This window comes from Papaver somniferum, unplaced genomic scaffold, assembly GCF_003573695.1.
Source record: "Papaver somniferum cultivar HN1 unplaced genomic scaffold, ASM357369v1 unplaced-scaffold_158, whole genome shotgun sequence".
In the NCBI taxonomy this organism is placed as follows: Eukaryota; Viridiplantae; Streptophyta; class Magnoliopsida; order Ranunculales; family Papaveraceae; genus Papaver; species Papaver somniferum.
Window position 1 is genome coordinate 1,781,381 of NW_020625264.1, and position 17,892 is coordinate 1,799,272.

Here is a 17,892-nt window from a genome sequence, read left to right on the forward strand (position 1 = left end):
CAGACATGGCAGAATGGGAATGGGACAGTTCCAAGTTCAGTTTGAGGGAAACTGTTGGTTTCTCCAGTACTCTATATTGGAACTGATGTGGCTTACTTGAACCATTATTTCTACTGATACTTAGTTGGAGATGGTATTGCTGGTGTCTATGAATTGGACCAGATTCAAGCTGGTGAGATGGTTGAGTTTTCTAACAGTGTTAAGGGCATTGCAGTGAATCTTAAGAATGAGAATGTTGGTATTGTTATCTTTGGAAATGATACTGCTATCAAGGAAGGAGATATTGTCAAGAAAACTGGATCCGTTGTCGATGTTCCATCTGGAAAGGCTATGTTAGGACGTGTGGTTTATGGTCCGGGTCTCCCTATCCATGGATAGGGTCCTCATGAACGAAGATGTATTAAAACTAAAGCTCCTGGAATTATTGAGCATAAGTCAGTGCATGAGCCTATGGAGACAGGTTTGGAGGTTGTTGACAGTCTCTGGTTCCCGTTGGTCGTGGTCAGAGAGAATTGATCTTTGGAGATCGACAAACTGGAACGACTGCTATTGCTATTGATACTATCTTGAGACAGAAGCTCACTAACAAATAGGGAGAGACATATGTTGCCACTGGACAAAAGCGGTCAACAGTAGCACAATTAGTACAAGTTCTCACAGAAAACGATGCCGTGCAGTACTCTTTTCTTGTCCCAGCCAGTGCACCTGTTCCTGCTCTCATCCAATTTTTGGCACCATACAGGATGTGCCATTTCAGAGTACTTAAGAGACAAGGGGGGAATGCACTGTTCGTCTATTATGATTTGAGTAAACAGGATGTAGCATACAGATGTCTCCGTTGTTGCATCGACTTCCTGGTCGTCAGACTTTCGCAGGAGTTGTCTTCTATCTTCAATCGTTTCCTTGAAAGAGCCTCAAAACGTTCAGATGCAACTGGTGCATGTAGTTTGACTTCCTTACTCGTCATTGAGACACAAGCCGGAGATGTCTCTGTCATCTCAATTACTGAGGAATCAGGCCTGCTGTCAGTGTCGGTCTATAAGTCAGCGGTGTCGGTTCTGCAGCTCAGTTGAAAGCAATGAAGAACGTCTGTGGAAGTTTGAAATTGGAATTGGCACAATACCACGAGGTGGCTTCCTTTGCCAATTTGGGCCAGGTCTTGATACTGCAACTCAAGCCTTACTTAACAGAGGTGCAAGACTGACTGAAGTTCTCAAACAATCACGGTTTGTACCATTACAATTTGTACAAATTCTCACAGGAAACGATGCAGTATTACTCTTTTCTTGTCGCAGCCACTGCATCTGATCCTGCTGTCATCCAATTTTTGGCACCATACTCAGGATGTGCCATGGCGGAGCCAGAGTACTTCAGAGACAGCATTCAAGACCCCATGACTAGTTTTCAATGTCTTAATATTGTTATGTACTCCTCTTGCACTAAAACCTGATAAGATATCAATGGTAGCAACTGATGAAAGGTCGGCAACAGTCGTTGGATGAATTGTAGGAGAGTAGCCTTGAACATAGAGGCCACGGTTCCAAACCAGATTGAGTTTTGTCTTGTTGGGAAAATTTGTACAGCAGCACCGTTATGGACTGGTTCTTCTGATCCCACTCGGCCACCATAAAGAGTAGCAGAAGAAGAAACAACATGAATGTCTAGTGGACGAGAAAGTAATGCGGATCGTTGAAGTTATACTGTCGGGTTTAGACTGTAAGTTAGAACTACAAGAGAACCGGAGGTTGGATCAGGAAATGCGACAAGTGCACGAGTTCCAGTCATTTCAGCAGAGGTCGGGTTGATACCATAACCAACCCAACCGGAAGGTGAGATGAAAGAGCCAAAAAAACGAGATCAATAGTGGAATTATGACGGTGGAATGTCCATGCAATTGAGGCTTGTTATGCCGTCACTGCGTCAGCATTTTTGTCAGCTTGCATCAGCATGATGTCAGGCAGGAAGCCCCGGCAGCCAACCCCGGCACCCGGCCATCTCTGTCCGGTCGCAGTAACCTGTGCTACGCGCCATAACTTACTTCAATGGTCCTTGGATATTTCCGCCCCGCTCCTTTGTACTACTAGATATTTACACCCTAGCCGAGCCAACTCGCTAGTTGAGCTCCACTTCCTTTGGCTTGAGGATATTCCCACCCTATTTCATGGGTTTAGCCCATTTCATCATTTCTTGGGCTTTGCCTCTTACACAACTTTTGCTTGGCCAGTTCCATAATCCTAGAGGAATATTTCAAAAGTGTCCAGAATACTTAATGGCCAAGTTACATAGGGAACATTCCAGGAGACTTGCACGGCAAGTTAATACAAGTTATGCTTATCTTGAGATTAGGGTTAAATCCTAATCTGAAATACGGGTTCACAACCCTAACAGGTATGCAATCTTCTCTACATAAACTCCTGTGAAAAACTCTAGCTAACTTAAGCATCAGAGGGTTTTTTGCAGGTACCCCCCAAACTGTTCACATGGAGAGAAAGGTAGCAGTTCTTTCAATACCAACATCATCATCAGATTCGTGTATGAGGTAAAAATTCTTTTGCGGATCAAACATTGGCGCCGCTCCAAGGGGATTCGAGAAAATAGATTGTGTTTTTCCCGAATCGAGATTATGGCAAAAGTGAAACAAACTGCACGAAAGATCGTTTCCACTAGCAATCCCCGATACTCAGCGACTGAACAATACGAGGTTCAATCATCACCCGTAGTGCCTACTGGAAACAGACGGGATCGAGATCGTCTTCGTGGTAGAACCCCAAATCCAAATAATCGGAGAAGTGAAAAAAATGGTTGTTTACTCTATACCTGATGGACAAAACCCGCGAGTTCGAGTGAACATAGATCTTGTATTCGGTAGTCCGTCAAGGAGGAATACGATCGAATTGATCTGCGAGATAGACGAACCTCGACTCCAAGCACGGAGACAAAATTGTTATGCCATAAGCTGAACGAGGTGGAGAAAGAGAACACTCGCCTAAGATTAAAACGTGAGAACCATTCTCGATCAAGAACTGTTAATCTGAACAACCAGAAGGGTCAGTCTGTGTGGGAGCGTCTTGGAAGTCGAGTTAACCTGCAAGGTGCAGATCAAACCAGAGAAGTGGTCGATCTGGACGGTCCAGAGAAAAATCTGTTAAGAAACGACCAAGTGGTCACTAGAGATCTACCTAGACGAAGGCATGTAAGAGACCGGAGAGTAGGAACCCGAGCGCGGCCAGCTGGAACTCAACAGAGAACGACCATAACCACCGCCCGCTCAAAACGCCTCAGGAATGATGAAGATGAGGTTCGAGATTGGTATGATGAGAGAGAATTTTCGCATGCTCGTTAGGAACAAGGCAAAATGAGAAAAGAATATAATGATCCCCAAAGGAAAAAAATAAGATCTAAAATTGATATTCCCGAGGATCATAACTATGAGCAGGAGGGCAGTTCCTCTGATAGCGATGTAAATGCAATAACAGATGCTCGTCTTTGCAAGATGATCGAGAAAACAATGTAGAAAAAGCGCCCCAAAGAGGAAAAGATAGACAGGCAGTATCGAGTAGCAGGAGATCCCTTCAAAGTGAATATCAGATAGTTCCGGCCGCCGATGAATTTTCAGGTTCCCAAGCTGTCATAATTCGATCAGAAAATAGATGATCCATATCAGCATGTTTTACATTATGAAACTGCCATGACTCTGTCGAAGTACAACGCTGAGTTGATGTGCAAGGTGTTCCCACAGTCACTGACTGGCGGAGCAATTACGTGGTTCAATCAGCTCCAGGCATAGTCGATCGGGACTTACCACAAGCTGGTTGACGAATTCTTCTCTCACTAGAAATACAACATACGTGATCGGAAGGGATGCCACTTATTTTTCCTTCTGGTTATTCGAAAAGAGGAAAGCATTAGACAGTTTACTCGACGCTTCAAGCAAGAGTTGGCCGAGGTGGATGGCGCCAACGATCAATCCGCCATCGAGGCTTACAAACAGGCACACCAGTATGATCAAAGAGGTGTATATGGTTCCTTCGTCAGGAGACCACCAAAGACTCCGGAAAGAATGTATGATTGAGCAGAAGAATACGTTCGAGTTGAAGATGATTCAAAAGCTCGCGAAACAAGAGAAGTTAACAAATCATCAAATAATCCAAATGATGGGAAGAAAGACAAGTCGAAGAACCGTTCGAGTGGAAAACATAGTGATCGAGATGAAATTCGAGAAAAAAACCATGGCAAACGAATGGAAACTGGGTGTGAGAAACATCATGATATGATGCTGACACCATTGAACATACTGCTTACAGATTTGTTTGAGTAATAAGCAAGGATTTGATTCCCCCTCGGCCTTTTTCAGTGGAGACGTGTGATAAACATGACAAAAACAAATACTGCAATTATCATAAAGACATTGGTCACAAGACTGAAAATTATCGCTCCTTACAGATCGAAATCCAGCGAATCATCGACGCTGGAAAGCTACAAGAGTACGTGAAAAAGGATTTTGGGAAAGGTTCGAGACAATTTGGCACAACACATGTGACTAACGTCAGTCGCGCCAGGATCCATTCAATGACCATACGAGCATCGTAAGATGAGACTAGGAGAAAGCTCAGGAAATTAAAGGAGTGGTACGTGACAAATTATATTGATTTTTCAATGGAAACAGGGCAGAAATTCTAGATCCTAAATGCACAAAGATCGAGTTCACTGAAGCAGACATGATAAGTGTATACGTTCCCCACAATGATGCGATCGTTAAAACAGCATGGATTGGAATGTTCTGTGTAAACCGTATTCTAGCAGATACGGGAAGTTCATTGAGCGTGCTATTTTAAGGAGCCTAATCGTCAATGAACCTATCACGCAACTTGATCAAAGAGGATGGAAGTCCAATTATCGGTTCCAGTGGCGAAGTTACAAAGGCGATTGGGAAAGGAAAGATGCCTATAACAGTAGCAAACAAGTCCGTTCTGGGAAATTTGTTGTTGTTGGATTATCGAGCTCCCTATAATGCGATCATAGAACGAGTCTGGCTTCATATGACCTGTGCAGTCACATCCTCGTATTATCAATGCCTGAAGTTTATTACATCTGAAGGGGTCATCAAGGTGAGAAGCGACTAGATGGCAACCCACAAGTGTCACGAGAATGCCATGGATTAATACCAGAAATCAGAAGTTAGCGGGAACCATATGGTGACTTTTCTGATAAACCTCGTCAGTTGATTGGACCCTCACAATAGACTACCACGATCTCATTCGTTTCAGATGATTTTGATTATGTTTTGGCTTTGGAAAACCTTCGGTGTTACGATATGGATTTGCTGAACAACTTAATGCATTTATTTTATACTTAAGTCGATTCAATATAATATTATTATCTTCATTTATGCAGTTATCGTAGCGTTGTCTTTATACTGGGTTGTGCCCCATCCTTTTTGATTTGTTTTCCAATGAGTTTGAGAACGGCTTGAGGCAGTAAGCTTGTTAAGACTTGATGCATAAATCTTTGGGTGTTGAAATGAGTTCCCGCACTTTGTGGTCATGTATATATATCCGTACGTGAACCTGGTTTAGTCTTTAAAAAATGATTTTATCTTTTCTTGTTGTTATAGTTTGTAGAAAAAATGCCAATGTTTAAATGACTTGGTGTAAGAACTTGTTAAACTTACTTTGTGCCTGTGAAAGCTCTTCTTCCTGCCATTTTATGGACAACAAATTGATGTAAATGAGTATTTTTTCCATCTGTTTAATAACACTATGACTTTTGCTTTTGTTACAAACTGTATTAGACATGCACATTCTTTAATGGCTGCTGAGGAGATTTGGAACTTGCCAATTAAAAACCAAATTCCACGACCGGTTGAAAGTGAAAAAGAGATGAAGACTGTCACAACAGATTTCAAATTACGAGTTAGATCCAAACAAATACTGCAATTAGTATAATTTTCAGAACTTATACAAATATGTACCCAATAAATCAGGTATAAAATGATACACGACTTTAATAGATCTGAGTCAAATGTACAAATCGAGTCAAACCAGAATCAAACATTAGACGTCTGTAATTACAGACGAGTTGACATCTAACTCAGATCAAATTAGATGCCGAGTCGAACCCAAACAAAAAAAGGCATTATTATCATTTTTCAAACCTTATTTACGGTTGAAATTGTTCTGCCCAGCTACATCTGCTAAACCGGACCGAGTTAGATTTGAGATTGCCAGCTATATCCAAACAAACAAGGTGCTGCCCAACTTACATTTTTTGAACTTGCAACGCCGAGCTGCATCCACTAAAATGAACCATCCCAAAGAGAGTTACAGTAGTAAAAACTAAAAAAGGCTTGGTCAACCGCAGCAGTAGATTGAATCTGACATTTCTCCACCACACGTGTCACCATACCCGCACATTTAGAAAGATCCTTATACTCACACTCCCGTTACACCGGAACAGTTAAGAACTTTACAAATCTAGAACCGGGATTCAAAATATATAATAGAGATAAGACTCCACGAAAGAAGAATAGTTCTATACCCCTCACTCTCTCTCCTCTTATTAAAAAGGGGGAAACCCTAAAAATTCATTTTCATTTTCACAAAAGAAATCTGATCCAGCTATGTCGTCGTCCATGGCTGCCGCTGTATTAAGAAGAGGAGGAAAAAGATTATTAGCTGCTCCATTGATCTCTGCTTCTAGATCTGTTGATGCTGTTTCTGGATCTTCTTCTTCACAGTAAGATTTCTCAAAAACATCATTTTAGCTGTTTTTCTCTTTAGATCTATCTGTGTTTTTGATGATATGTGTGTTTATGAAGATGGATTGGTGAATAGATCGATTTTGTGTTACTGGATTGAGTTTTTTTGTTTAAGTCAACTCAGATTGGAAATGGTTTAGGTCACTCGTTTGTTCTTTCTGGATTGATGAATCTAGTGATTAGTAACATGTTCTAGGATTTGATTTTCATCGCATCGAGTTCTCATCTGCCATTTCTGTGTGTTTTTTCATGATTGTAAGTGGTTTCAGTTTTGTCCGATGGATGTTAGTTGAAATTGTTTTGGGAATAGATTCAATTTACTGTTAATCAGTGTTAACATGATGTTTATAGCTTGTCCTGTAATCAGTGAGTGATGTTCAATTCATGAATCTGGTTTTTCATAGATTTGTATGTGGATTTGTGTTGTTGAATCTGACTGTGGGTATCATTCTTTGATTTGATTTCATTTGATTTGTCCGAGTTACACAGATTTCATTTATATTGTTTTGTTTGGTCATTGCCTGATTTGATGAGTTCTATATGGATGTGATGATATCTAACACCATTCTCTAGAGTAAATCATTCTGTGTGTCTCTGGAACCTCGTCTGTTTACGTAGGCATATATCGGTACCAACCAGAACTGTTTGAAAAATGTCTCAATACTTTTGAAAAATGTCTTTTGTGTGTATTCAGTTACCACTTAGTGCTTTCATTTCGCCATTAATCTTACTGACATATGCAACATCTTCCTCTGATTGGTATGGAACATCATTGTGTTTGTCATATATTTTTAGGAAATGAGCAAATGTTCTTCTTTTTAGAAGAATTTTGATGTTGTGGAGTAACAAACCAATCTTACATTGTTTGTGTATCTTTGGTTTTTTGTATCAGGTCTAACAAGATCAGATCCCCATCTAGATCTTTCTCTACCGCTGAATTTTCTCCAAGAGCAGGAGAACTCACTAACTTGCTAGAAAGCAGGATCTCTTCATTCTACACCAACTTCCAGGTAGATGAGGTTGGCAGAGTCATCTCGGTTGGAGATGGTATTGCTCGTGTCTATGGGTTGGACCAGATTCAAGCTGGTGAGATGGTTGAGTTTGCCAACGGTGTAAAGGGTATTGCGTTGAATCTTGAGAATGAGAATGTTGGTATTGTTATCTTTGGAAGTGATACTGCTATCAAGGAAGGAGATATTGTCAAGAGAACTGGATCCATTGTGGATGTTCCAGCTGGAAAGGCTATGTTAGGACGTGTTGTTGACGGTTTGGGTCTCCCAATCGATGGAAAGGGTCCTCTAGGCCCTCATGAACGAAGACGTGTGGAAACTAAAGCTCCTGGAATTATTGAGCGTAAGTCAGTGCACGAGCCTATGCAGACAGGTTTGAAGGCTGTTGACAGTTTGGTGCCAATTGGTCGTGGTCAGAGAGAATTGATCATTGGAGATCGACAAACTGGAAAGACCGCTATTGCTATTGATACTATCTTGAACCAGAAGCTCACCAACAAAGAGGGAGAGACTCTTTACTGTGTCTACGTTGCCATTGGGCAAAAGCGTTCAACTGTCGCGCAGTTGGTACAAATTCTCACAGAAAACGATGCCATGCAGTACTCTATTCTTGTCGCAGCCACTGCATCTGATCCTGCTCCTATCCAATTTTTGGCACCATACTCAGGATGTGCCATGGCAGAGTACTTCAGAGACAATGGGATGCACGCATTGATTGTCTATGATGATTTGAGTAAGCAGGCTGTAGCGTACAGACAGATGTCTCTCTTGTTGCGTCGTCCCCCAGGTCGTGAGGCTTTCCCAGGAGATGTCTTCTACCTTCACTCTCGTCTCCTTGAAAGAGCCTCAAAGCGTTCAGATGCAACTGGTGCAGGTAGTTTGACTGCCTTACCGGTCATTGAGACACAAGCCGGAGATGTCTCTGCCTATATTCCCACCAATGTCATTTCTATTACCGATGGACAGATCTGTTTGGAAACTGAGCTCTTCTACAGAGGTATCAGGCCTGCTATCAATGTTGGTCTATCAGTCAGTCGTGTCGGTTCTGCAGCTCAGTTGAAAGCAATGAAGAACATCTGTGGTAGTTTGAAATTGGAATTGGCACAATACCGTGAGGTGGCTGCCTTTGCTCAATTCGGTTCAGATCTTGATGCTGCAACTCAGGCTCTACTTAACAGAGGTGCAAGACTTACTGAAGTGCTCAAACAATCACAATACGCTCCCCTACCAATTGAGAAGCAGATCCTGGTCATCTACGCAGCTGTTAAAGGTTTCTGTGACAAAATGCCATTGGACAAGATTTCCGAGTACGAGAAAGCCATTCTCGCAAGTGTCAAGCCCGATTTGCTACAGTCTCTGAAAGCAGTGCTCACCAACGAAAGAAAGGAGGAACTGGAAACATTCTTGAGGGAGACTGCCTTGTCTTACACATAATGACGAAAAGAAGGATTCGGTTCAGTATGTGATTTTCTGGGAAGGGTTGTTGGCAGAGAAAGAGGGAGATTCCCCCGTCTTTATTTGACTGTCTTAATAATTTGTGTGGTGATTTCACTACCGCCGACGTTTATTTGCTTTCCTTTCCTTTTAATTTTTGTTTCCTTTTGTTTATAAGGGAGAGAGAGTGATGGGGTCGCTCATCAAGCTAGCAAGACTTGCTATAGATTTTACAGATTTTCCAGAATTTTATCTACTCCTCTGACTCTTCCTTGATCTATTTCATGTCTGGTTTTTACAGGATCTTAATAGGTTTGAATTCTCATGTACTTAACAACCATGGACTTCTAGGTTGGACCAGGTTTTTTGTTCTTCAGATGAAACATGCTACCTGCCATCAGTTTGTGATATTTCTCTGGTTGCTGCATTTCTTTTCTCCATAGCTAGTTGAATGTTATTCTTGTTTCTGCGCTTTTATGGTATTGATTCTGTCGTCGCAGTTATCATCAACAAAATAGGTACTAAAAATGAATTACAATTATTTTGAGAGGACAAGTCATTATGACATTCAAAGGGGTTGGTTTCCTCTACCTCCACCACAATCCCATACAAATCCAGTTTCCAATCTATAACAACAACAACAAAAAACACATCAACAATCCAGAGGATGCAATGAAAACAAAATCAAGCAGAGAAATTAGAAGTATCGATGTACATACAATACAGAGAGATGGAACTAACCAGACTGAGCTTGAAAATACAAGGGTGGAGCACCTCCTTTGAAGCAAAAAACAGCAGCATCATATGCTCTAGCAGCTTTCTCAGCAGTCTCGTAAGAACCTAACCAAATCCTTTCTCTAGTCTTTGGTATTCTTATTTCAGACACCCATTTCCCCCATTTCCTCATTCTCACTCCTTTATAACCATTGCCACCTCCGCCATTGCCACTCTTCTTCACCATGATTGAAAATTGATTTTGTATGGATAGAATTACTCCATCTTTTTTTTGAATTTTGTTTTGTGACAACTAAGAAAGTTTTAGTCGGATTAGAAATGCTGGTGTTATTTATAGATGTGGAGTAAAGAATGTGTTTGATAGAGACGTGGGTGTTTTGGGGGTAAGACACGTGTGCTGAAATTTTGTACTTATTATGGGGTGTAAGAATTTTGGTAGAAACGTGGGTGTTTTGGGGTATGACACATGTTTAGTTGAGGTGAATTTTGTTTGCGGAATGACGTGTAATAATAAGCAAAAAAAAATGGCAGGGGGTTTACAGAATGATGTCTGAGTGCCAGATGTCTTTTCGGGGATCGTATATCCAGAAGATTCTTAAAATCCGTTAGTACGGCCTGAAATCTACATGTATCAATTGACAGGTGGATGTATTATGGCAGATATGTGGCAATACAAGTGGACGTCTGTTGATAACCCGTGAGAATCCAAGTGTAATGGAAGTGACTTTTCGATTATGTGGCGACATTTTGGAAAGTAAGTTTTTTATTTTATTTCATTTTTTGTTATTTTCGAGCCTTTATTGACTTTTCATCTTGAATATTATTGTAGCCCACTTTAGTGTTTGACTTTTCATCTTGAATAATTTTACATATCTTTTATATATATATATTCTTTGTTTATCCGTAAAATAAGACATTAATATATTCATTTCAGTTGAGAGGTTTTCATTTAAAATGTCTCTGAGGGTTTGGGGTTTTATTTTGATCTGTTTTATGTAAATAATATGATTTTTAAAATCGATAATTTATATTTGACACTTCAATTAGAGTATAATCATATTAACCAAGCAGGCTTAATATTTGGGGCGTCACAAGGATCTAGATAGAAGCCATTTAATCAGTGCTACTTTTTTATTTTTCTTTATTTTTTTTTGTACCATAAAAGAAAAGTACGAGGTGCATTGGGTCACATTCAAACGAAATTCTTCTCATATTTCTAGCTCAGGCGATTCCAGAGGAATAAATATCTTCTCAAAATTAAACAATTATAAAAGTATCTATACCGAACGAAGCTGCAAAACTACGAAGTACCGAAACCTTATTATTGCGAGTAACCACACCATATACTGCTCTCATGGATTCTGGAGGAGCATCCATCTGCATTCAGCTTAAGCCATTCATACAAAGGAGCAAACTAACTCACTTGCATAATCTTGGTCGCTTTGATTTGGAGCAATTGGGAGACTCTCATGAATGTGTAACTTCCTTTGTATTGTGTAAGGTTCTTTTTTTCTTCTTTAATATAATCTTTTCTTCGAAAAAAACAAAATCTTGGTCGCTTTGGGAGCTATCCCCTCGATGTCAAGAAATCACAAAACTAATAGTTCTTCTAAATATTATGCATATTGTCCTTAGCTAGCTTCAGACCAAGGGCAGACTATCAATATTGTTGTCTAGGGACCTTTTCAAACCAAGGGCAGACTAATTTTTTCCTGACATTTTCTTGAAACTTTCATAAAATAAGTCTGCTAGGGTTGAAACCTCGACCATTGAGAGTATACTTATCCATTGAGCCATAGTTACTAAATTACATGTTGATTGATACATGTACTTTATTTAATTTACATTATACGCATTACAATTACATTATAAGAATATTCATCCGATACATATCCTCTTCGATCTTCATATATTATGCTTATCCTTTTGCGGTACATATAACAAGACATATACTGTTTTTAAGCCCCTCATTCTTTTTCCTCTTTTTCTTTATCAATAAAAAGTTAAAAACCTCATAGTAAGTGCATCTCCAATGGAGTATGAGTTTTAAAAAATATTGATGCCACCTAGGATTTTAGATATTTCCAACCAAAAAAATCTTTCCAGTGGTGATTGGATAATCAAAATTTAATATGACGTGAAAGTTTGAGTTTGGAGGAGAATATGAGTTTTTGGAGACTCCCATCCATACCCACGTCATCAATTTATTATTATTTTAATTAATTTTTTAGATTTTGTTTCTATAAATAGCAACAAGTATATCAAAATAGATATGGATACAACTACCACTGGAGATGCTTATCAAAACAAAACTTGTATTTGGATTTTATATTATTAAATACTTTTTTGTCCTCGTTTAATTGGAGGCCATGGATTCTACTCGGGGGCCTCCCACTAGAGGACAAAAACCCCTCCCTAATTTGGATCACTCCTTATTAATTTTTTTTCCCTAAATGTCTAAAATGCCCCTTAATAATTAGTGATAATCTTAATCAATTAGTGATAATCTTAATCAATTAGTGATAATCTTAATCAATTAGTGATAATCTTACTTAAATAGAGTTTAACATTTTTTTCTCAAATTTTTTTGTTTGCAATTTTTTTCCCAGATCTGTATGAAAAATTGTCATGGTATTGAAGTGTTTCAGTGACGACTCTAAACGTTTGCTAATGTTTCGACTGTTTCAGTGACGACTACAAACAGTCGTTATTTCCTATAAAAGAGTCGTTATCTTCTTCGGAGAGTCATTAATGGCAGAAATGTACGACTGTTTGGAGTCGTCATATACATAATCAATTCCCTGACGACCCTTTCAAAGAGTCATTATTGTTATTATTATGTATATGACGACTTCAAACAGTCGTTATTGTTTTTTGAAGTGTCGTTATTGACAATCGTTATTCTCTAAAAAGAGTCGTTATCTTCGAAGAGTCATTAATGGTAGAAATTCATTAGAGGTTCGTAACAGAATTGAATACGACCATGACGACCCTTAAAGTCGTTATTGTCTTTGAAGGATCGTTAATCTACAATCGTTATTTGAAGAAGAAAAAATTGTCAAAGGTAAAACAGTATTTTCATAATCGGATGAATACACCCCTGATAAATTTGGGGTGCAAACAAAATGTCAAGGCCCCCAATTAGAATCCATGGCTCCCAGTTAAACGAGGTTTTTTTAGGTCTCCACATGTGATAAATACTCATACTCCATTGGAAATGCTTTGAGATTTGCGAAAAATTTGTTTTTTTAAAAAAATACTATTTTTAAGCTGTCAAATGTATGTTTTACTTTTTTTTTTTTTTGCAACTGAAATATTTATTTATTAGAAAAACTTAAGCCAATACAAAAGATGAGTCGATTGGCAACTGATGGGAAATTGCTTGAATAGAGTCACAAATCCAACTATTAGTTATTCCATCTGTTCTAGCTAATTTATATAGAATGTCAGCAACCTTATTTCTTTCTTTAGGAACATATGAAAGTTTCAAAGAGGTAAAAACAATAAACAAATTTTTGATATCAAGAATAGTATGGTGCGGCCTCCAATCAATGGCTCCATTGTCTTTGTTGACAGCATCAGCGACAACTTTAGCATCCATCTCAAAGTGAACCTTCTCTAGCTTTAACTCTTTGTCCCATTGCACAGCTTGCCACAGTTCCATGCACTCCGCCTTCTCTGGACTTCTGATTTCCCTTAGGTGGACGCACCTTGATGCTTGTTGTTTCCCTGCAAAATCCCTAATTATTAGTCCAATGCCTCCTATAAGATTAGATGAGTCAAAGGAACCATCACAGTTTATAGTAAGATAGTTTAATGGAGGAGGGATCAAATGAACATAATGACAATTCACTCTCTGAGACACAATAAAGTGTTTATTATTAATAGTCAGTTGTTCTTTAATCAGCAGTCTGCATTTCTGGATAATTGCTTCAGGGTCTGCATTACTTTGCTGAAAAACTTTTACACATCTCTCGGACCATAGGTCCAATAAATTATAGATCTTTTAGCTACATCATTTTCAGTTATAACTCCATTCATCAGACTATCAAACCAACTTCATATCCACTCAGATAAGTCACCAGAATTATTAGAACTCCAGCCAATGGTGGCGAACCTTACTGCTCTTGAAATATTGCAGTGCATGATGAGATGCAGTGCACTTTCTGTGTGAAGGTTACAATAGGTACAAGAATCGTCATCACCCACATTGGCAGGTCCAGGAGCTTCTTTAGTGGATAACCGATTAGTAATAGCTTTCCACAAGAATTGTCGGATCCTTGGTAACGTTGACAGTTTCCACATTCTGTTATAAATTTTCCTCAATCTATCACTCACTGGTTGCATTAGGGTAGTCTCATTATACATCTTCTGATAACACGATTTTACTGAGAATCTTCCATTCTTCTCCAATAACCATATTAACCTATCTGACCGAGAATGATGAATGCAAATAAGAGAAATAAATTTTAAAAAACATATGATGGATTGGGATGACATTTGAAACATTCTTAATCATCACTGATCTTGCAGCTTCTGAAAAGTTGCTTGCATCCCATTTAAAAAACCTATTATTCATCTTCTCATGCAGCACTGCAAAAGGGACTTTTCTGTTTCTTCCGGTGAAAATAGGTAACCCCAAATATTGTTCTTCTTTAAGATTCATCTCACGCATCTGGAGATTACCATGAGAATTTGACATGAAGAAGGCTCCATATTTTTATTAAAATAAATTGCAGACTTATTAAAATTTATCATTTTCCCTGAGCAGGCACTGAATTCCTCTATAACCTGAAGGAGTTTGTTAGACTGATCCAAATTAGCCTTGCAGAAAAATAGACAATCATCCGCGAAAAGTAGATGATTAATTTTAGGAGATGATCTTGAGATTTTCATACCTGTGAGTTTCTTTGTCTTTTCACAGTAAGCTAAAACTCTTGAGAAAGACTCCATTGCCAAGATGAATAAATATGGAGATAAAGGATCTCCTTGACGAATGCCTCTAGTTGGATTAAAAGCCCGAATTGGACTGCCGTTAAGAAGGACTTCAATCTTAGCTGTGCTACTACATTGATGTATGTTTTTACTTTTATTTAATATATCAGCCATCGTGTAAATAAATAGGCTCCGGTTCGGCTGTTCTTCTGTTCCAACCAATCCCCTATAGCCATGTGTCTCCTATTATAACTATCATATTTCACAAATTTAGACGTGATGTTATTGGCTAACTTAACGGATTTTGTAAGAGAAAAAATAGGAAAGTATTTGATTTACCTTATATCTCTTTAGTCCGTAGAATACTCCTCCCAATCCTTTTCTTGTCAGTTCGTAATCTAAGTTTTTACATAGCTCAAGACAGGAAGAATCCACAATGCCTGCGAGCATTGCTTGTCGAAAGTTCAAGACCAATGAGTTTCTGATAAGGATCCGGTAGCAATTTTTTTTTTCTTTTTTTTCTGACGTTTGGAAATGCAAGTAATTAAGTTATTTTCCCAACTAGTCTAGACAGTTGATAAATATGACAACGTGCAAGTCCTCCCAGTTACTTCATCCTGGAACCTAGTTTGGAAAATCAATAGAATTTTTAACATCCATGACAAGGATCTTTAAGATTTTTAAGGATAATGAGATTTTATATTGTGTTTGTTTCTGTGCAAAATGTGTTGAGAATCAAATGGGAAACTTTGGATGTTACACGGTTTCCCTAGTTTGAAGTGTGATTACCTAAAAATGAAGTATGTCTCGTTACTACGCAGTTTTGCAGGTCATGTTATGCTAAATAAATACTTTCTAAAGAATGTGTCAATGCAAGCACGCAGTAGACATTATCTTCTCTAAAACTTTCAAACAGAACTAATTAGTGAATTTGCTAAAGAAGAAGATGACATTATCTTCCCAGCGCACGGAAAACTTACCAAAGATGAAGATGACATTAAGGAGTATACGCTACTGATGGACAAAACAAATATAAGGTAAATCAAATACTGTCCTAATTTTTCTCTTAGAAAAACTGTTAAATTAGTCAAGAATATCACGTCTAAATTTATGAAATGTGGTAGTTATAATAGGAGACACATGGCTATAGGGGATTGGGTGGAATAGAGGAACAAAAACATTTCGTAATAGACGATCCGGAGTCAAATAAATCAAGATAATCTTGAGGTCACATTTTTATAAAATCTGACACAGTTTTTTGGAAAGTCCAAGTTAGCCTATATAATGCTGACTGTGAATATGATTCGACATACAATTGGATTCTTGATTCTTTAGAATAAGAAGTCGTGTTTGACTGATGATTTTATTTTTTATTTTTTTGAAAGAAAAATTTATACCAAGGAGAAAAAAAAAGAAACAAGCCAGAGTCAAGCTCTTACAAGAGTGAAAGAGCCTTCAGTACTGCAAACCTAAAGACAGCAAGTCTAACCACCAAAAAGTGATAGAACAAGCACTGTCTACACATCAGAAACAACAAAAACAGCAAGACTAACGAATTGCAGTCAGTCCAGGGAGCCAAACAGTCCAGTAGAATTCAAATAAACGACCTGCAAACCACGTTAAGCTTACGGCACAACAGCAACAGTAGATTGCAGGAGCTGCAGAGCCTTGCTCCGTAAAGAATACTCACCCAACTCCAAAATAATCTATTCAAACTCAACCTTGCTCCGGAAAGAATACTGAGAACCTGCAAACTCAGCCATTCGAACCTTCCTGCCCACAGATTAGAGTGTCCCAGATACTCCATATTAAGTTAGAATCTATGAACTTAAAAGTGTCTGTGTCACAAGACCAGATCACTAGAGTGTGTTTCACCAAATCAATCAATTCAGAAGCATTCTTATTCCTGGCACCACCGAAATGTCGATTGTTTCTTTCCTTCCACAGCAACCAGCAAATTGCGTATGGTAGAATTTCCCAGATTTTCCTTCCTCTCCCATGGAGCACATTAACAGCCCAAGCATCCAAAAATTCCAACAGAGTTCTTGGCAAAGGCCAGGAAATCTTGAACGCCTTAATGAAATAGTCCCAGACAGCAAAAGAAAAACTGCAGTGCATAAACATGTCTCCCTTTCTTCATCACAAAACAAACACAGCTCACTTTCAACTTGAATCCCTCTACGGATTAGATACCTGATATACGGATTAGATGCTCATATGCGACTGCTACTGTAATTTTTGGCTACATCTGATAAATTTTTCTCAGTATATTTTCATTTTGGTTGGTGAATATCAGCAAATTTTCTTCCTTTGTTTACCATCGTTATGAAGTTATTTGGAGAAAAAAATTTGACCTTATAAAAGGCCCTGTGATAAAGTTGGCACAAGGCTTTGAGTCAGGATTAGTTTTGGCTAGCTTTCTTGACTCTGTTGTTAACTTATATCTATAGTATACACTTATAGTTCTCTGGTTTCTACATTTCTTCATCTATAGCTAGTTGAATGTTTTGCAGGTTTTCTTATATTCAGTAACTGTAAGTATTTGTTTCCTGTTTCGGCTCCTCGATGTACCGAATCCGTCGTCCCAGGGAACTCGAGCTACATTACACATGAACCAACGTATCTTATAATTTATTGCCATTACCTATTTTTAGAATGTGTTGATATAAGTATCAAGATTCAGGTAATGTGGTGTTTCTGAAATGCAGCCGGAGAACTTCTTGAGAAAAGGCAATCTGCAAGGAGCTGAAATCAGAATCCCATGTTAGGACAACATCACGTGATATTCTAGAACCTCTTATACATAGAATGTCTTGTATTCTAGGAAAGGTAAACATTTGGAAAAACTTTTATTCCGAGTCTTTACGTATTTAGGATTCTACAAAGTTTGTATGTATAAGTAGATGGTCGATTCTTTGTAATATACACAGCGTGAAAATATATTGAATACAGAAAAACACTTCTTCTAAACCTTGTTCTTCTATTCTCTTTACCTTTACCCTAATATACATATTCTCGACT

General features: G+C 38.5%; 1 protein-coding gene and 1 pseudogene across 1 annotated transcript; one reads left to right on the top strand and one right to left on the bottom strand.

The window, feature by feature from the left end:
* Positions 1–5: 5 nt before the first annotated feature.
* LOC113337099 lies at positions 6–1,308 on the top strand (annotated as a pseudogene).
* An 8,367-nt stretch (positions 1,309–9,675) lies between these two features.
* On the bottom strand, positions 9,676–10,162 carry LOC113337100 (dehydration-responsive element-binding protein 3-like). Its single transcript, XM_026582784.1, has 2 exons — positions 9,943–10,162; positions 9,676–9,827 (listed from the first exon to the last, which is right to left on the bottom strand). The coding sequence occupies exons 1-2, from the start codon at positions 10,160–10,162 to the stop codon at positions 9,676–9,678; spliced, it is 372 nt and encodes a 123-aa protein (XP_026438569.1).
* Positions 10,163–17,892: the final 7,730 nt, after the last annotated feature.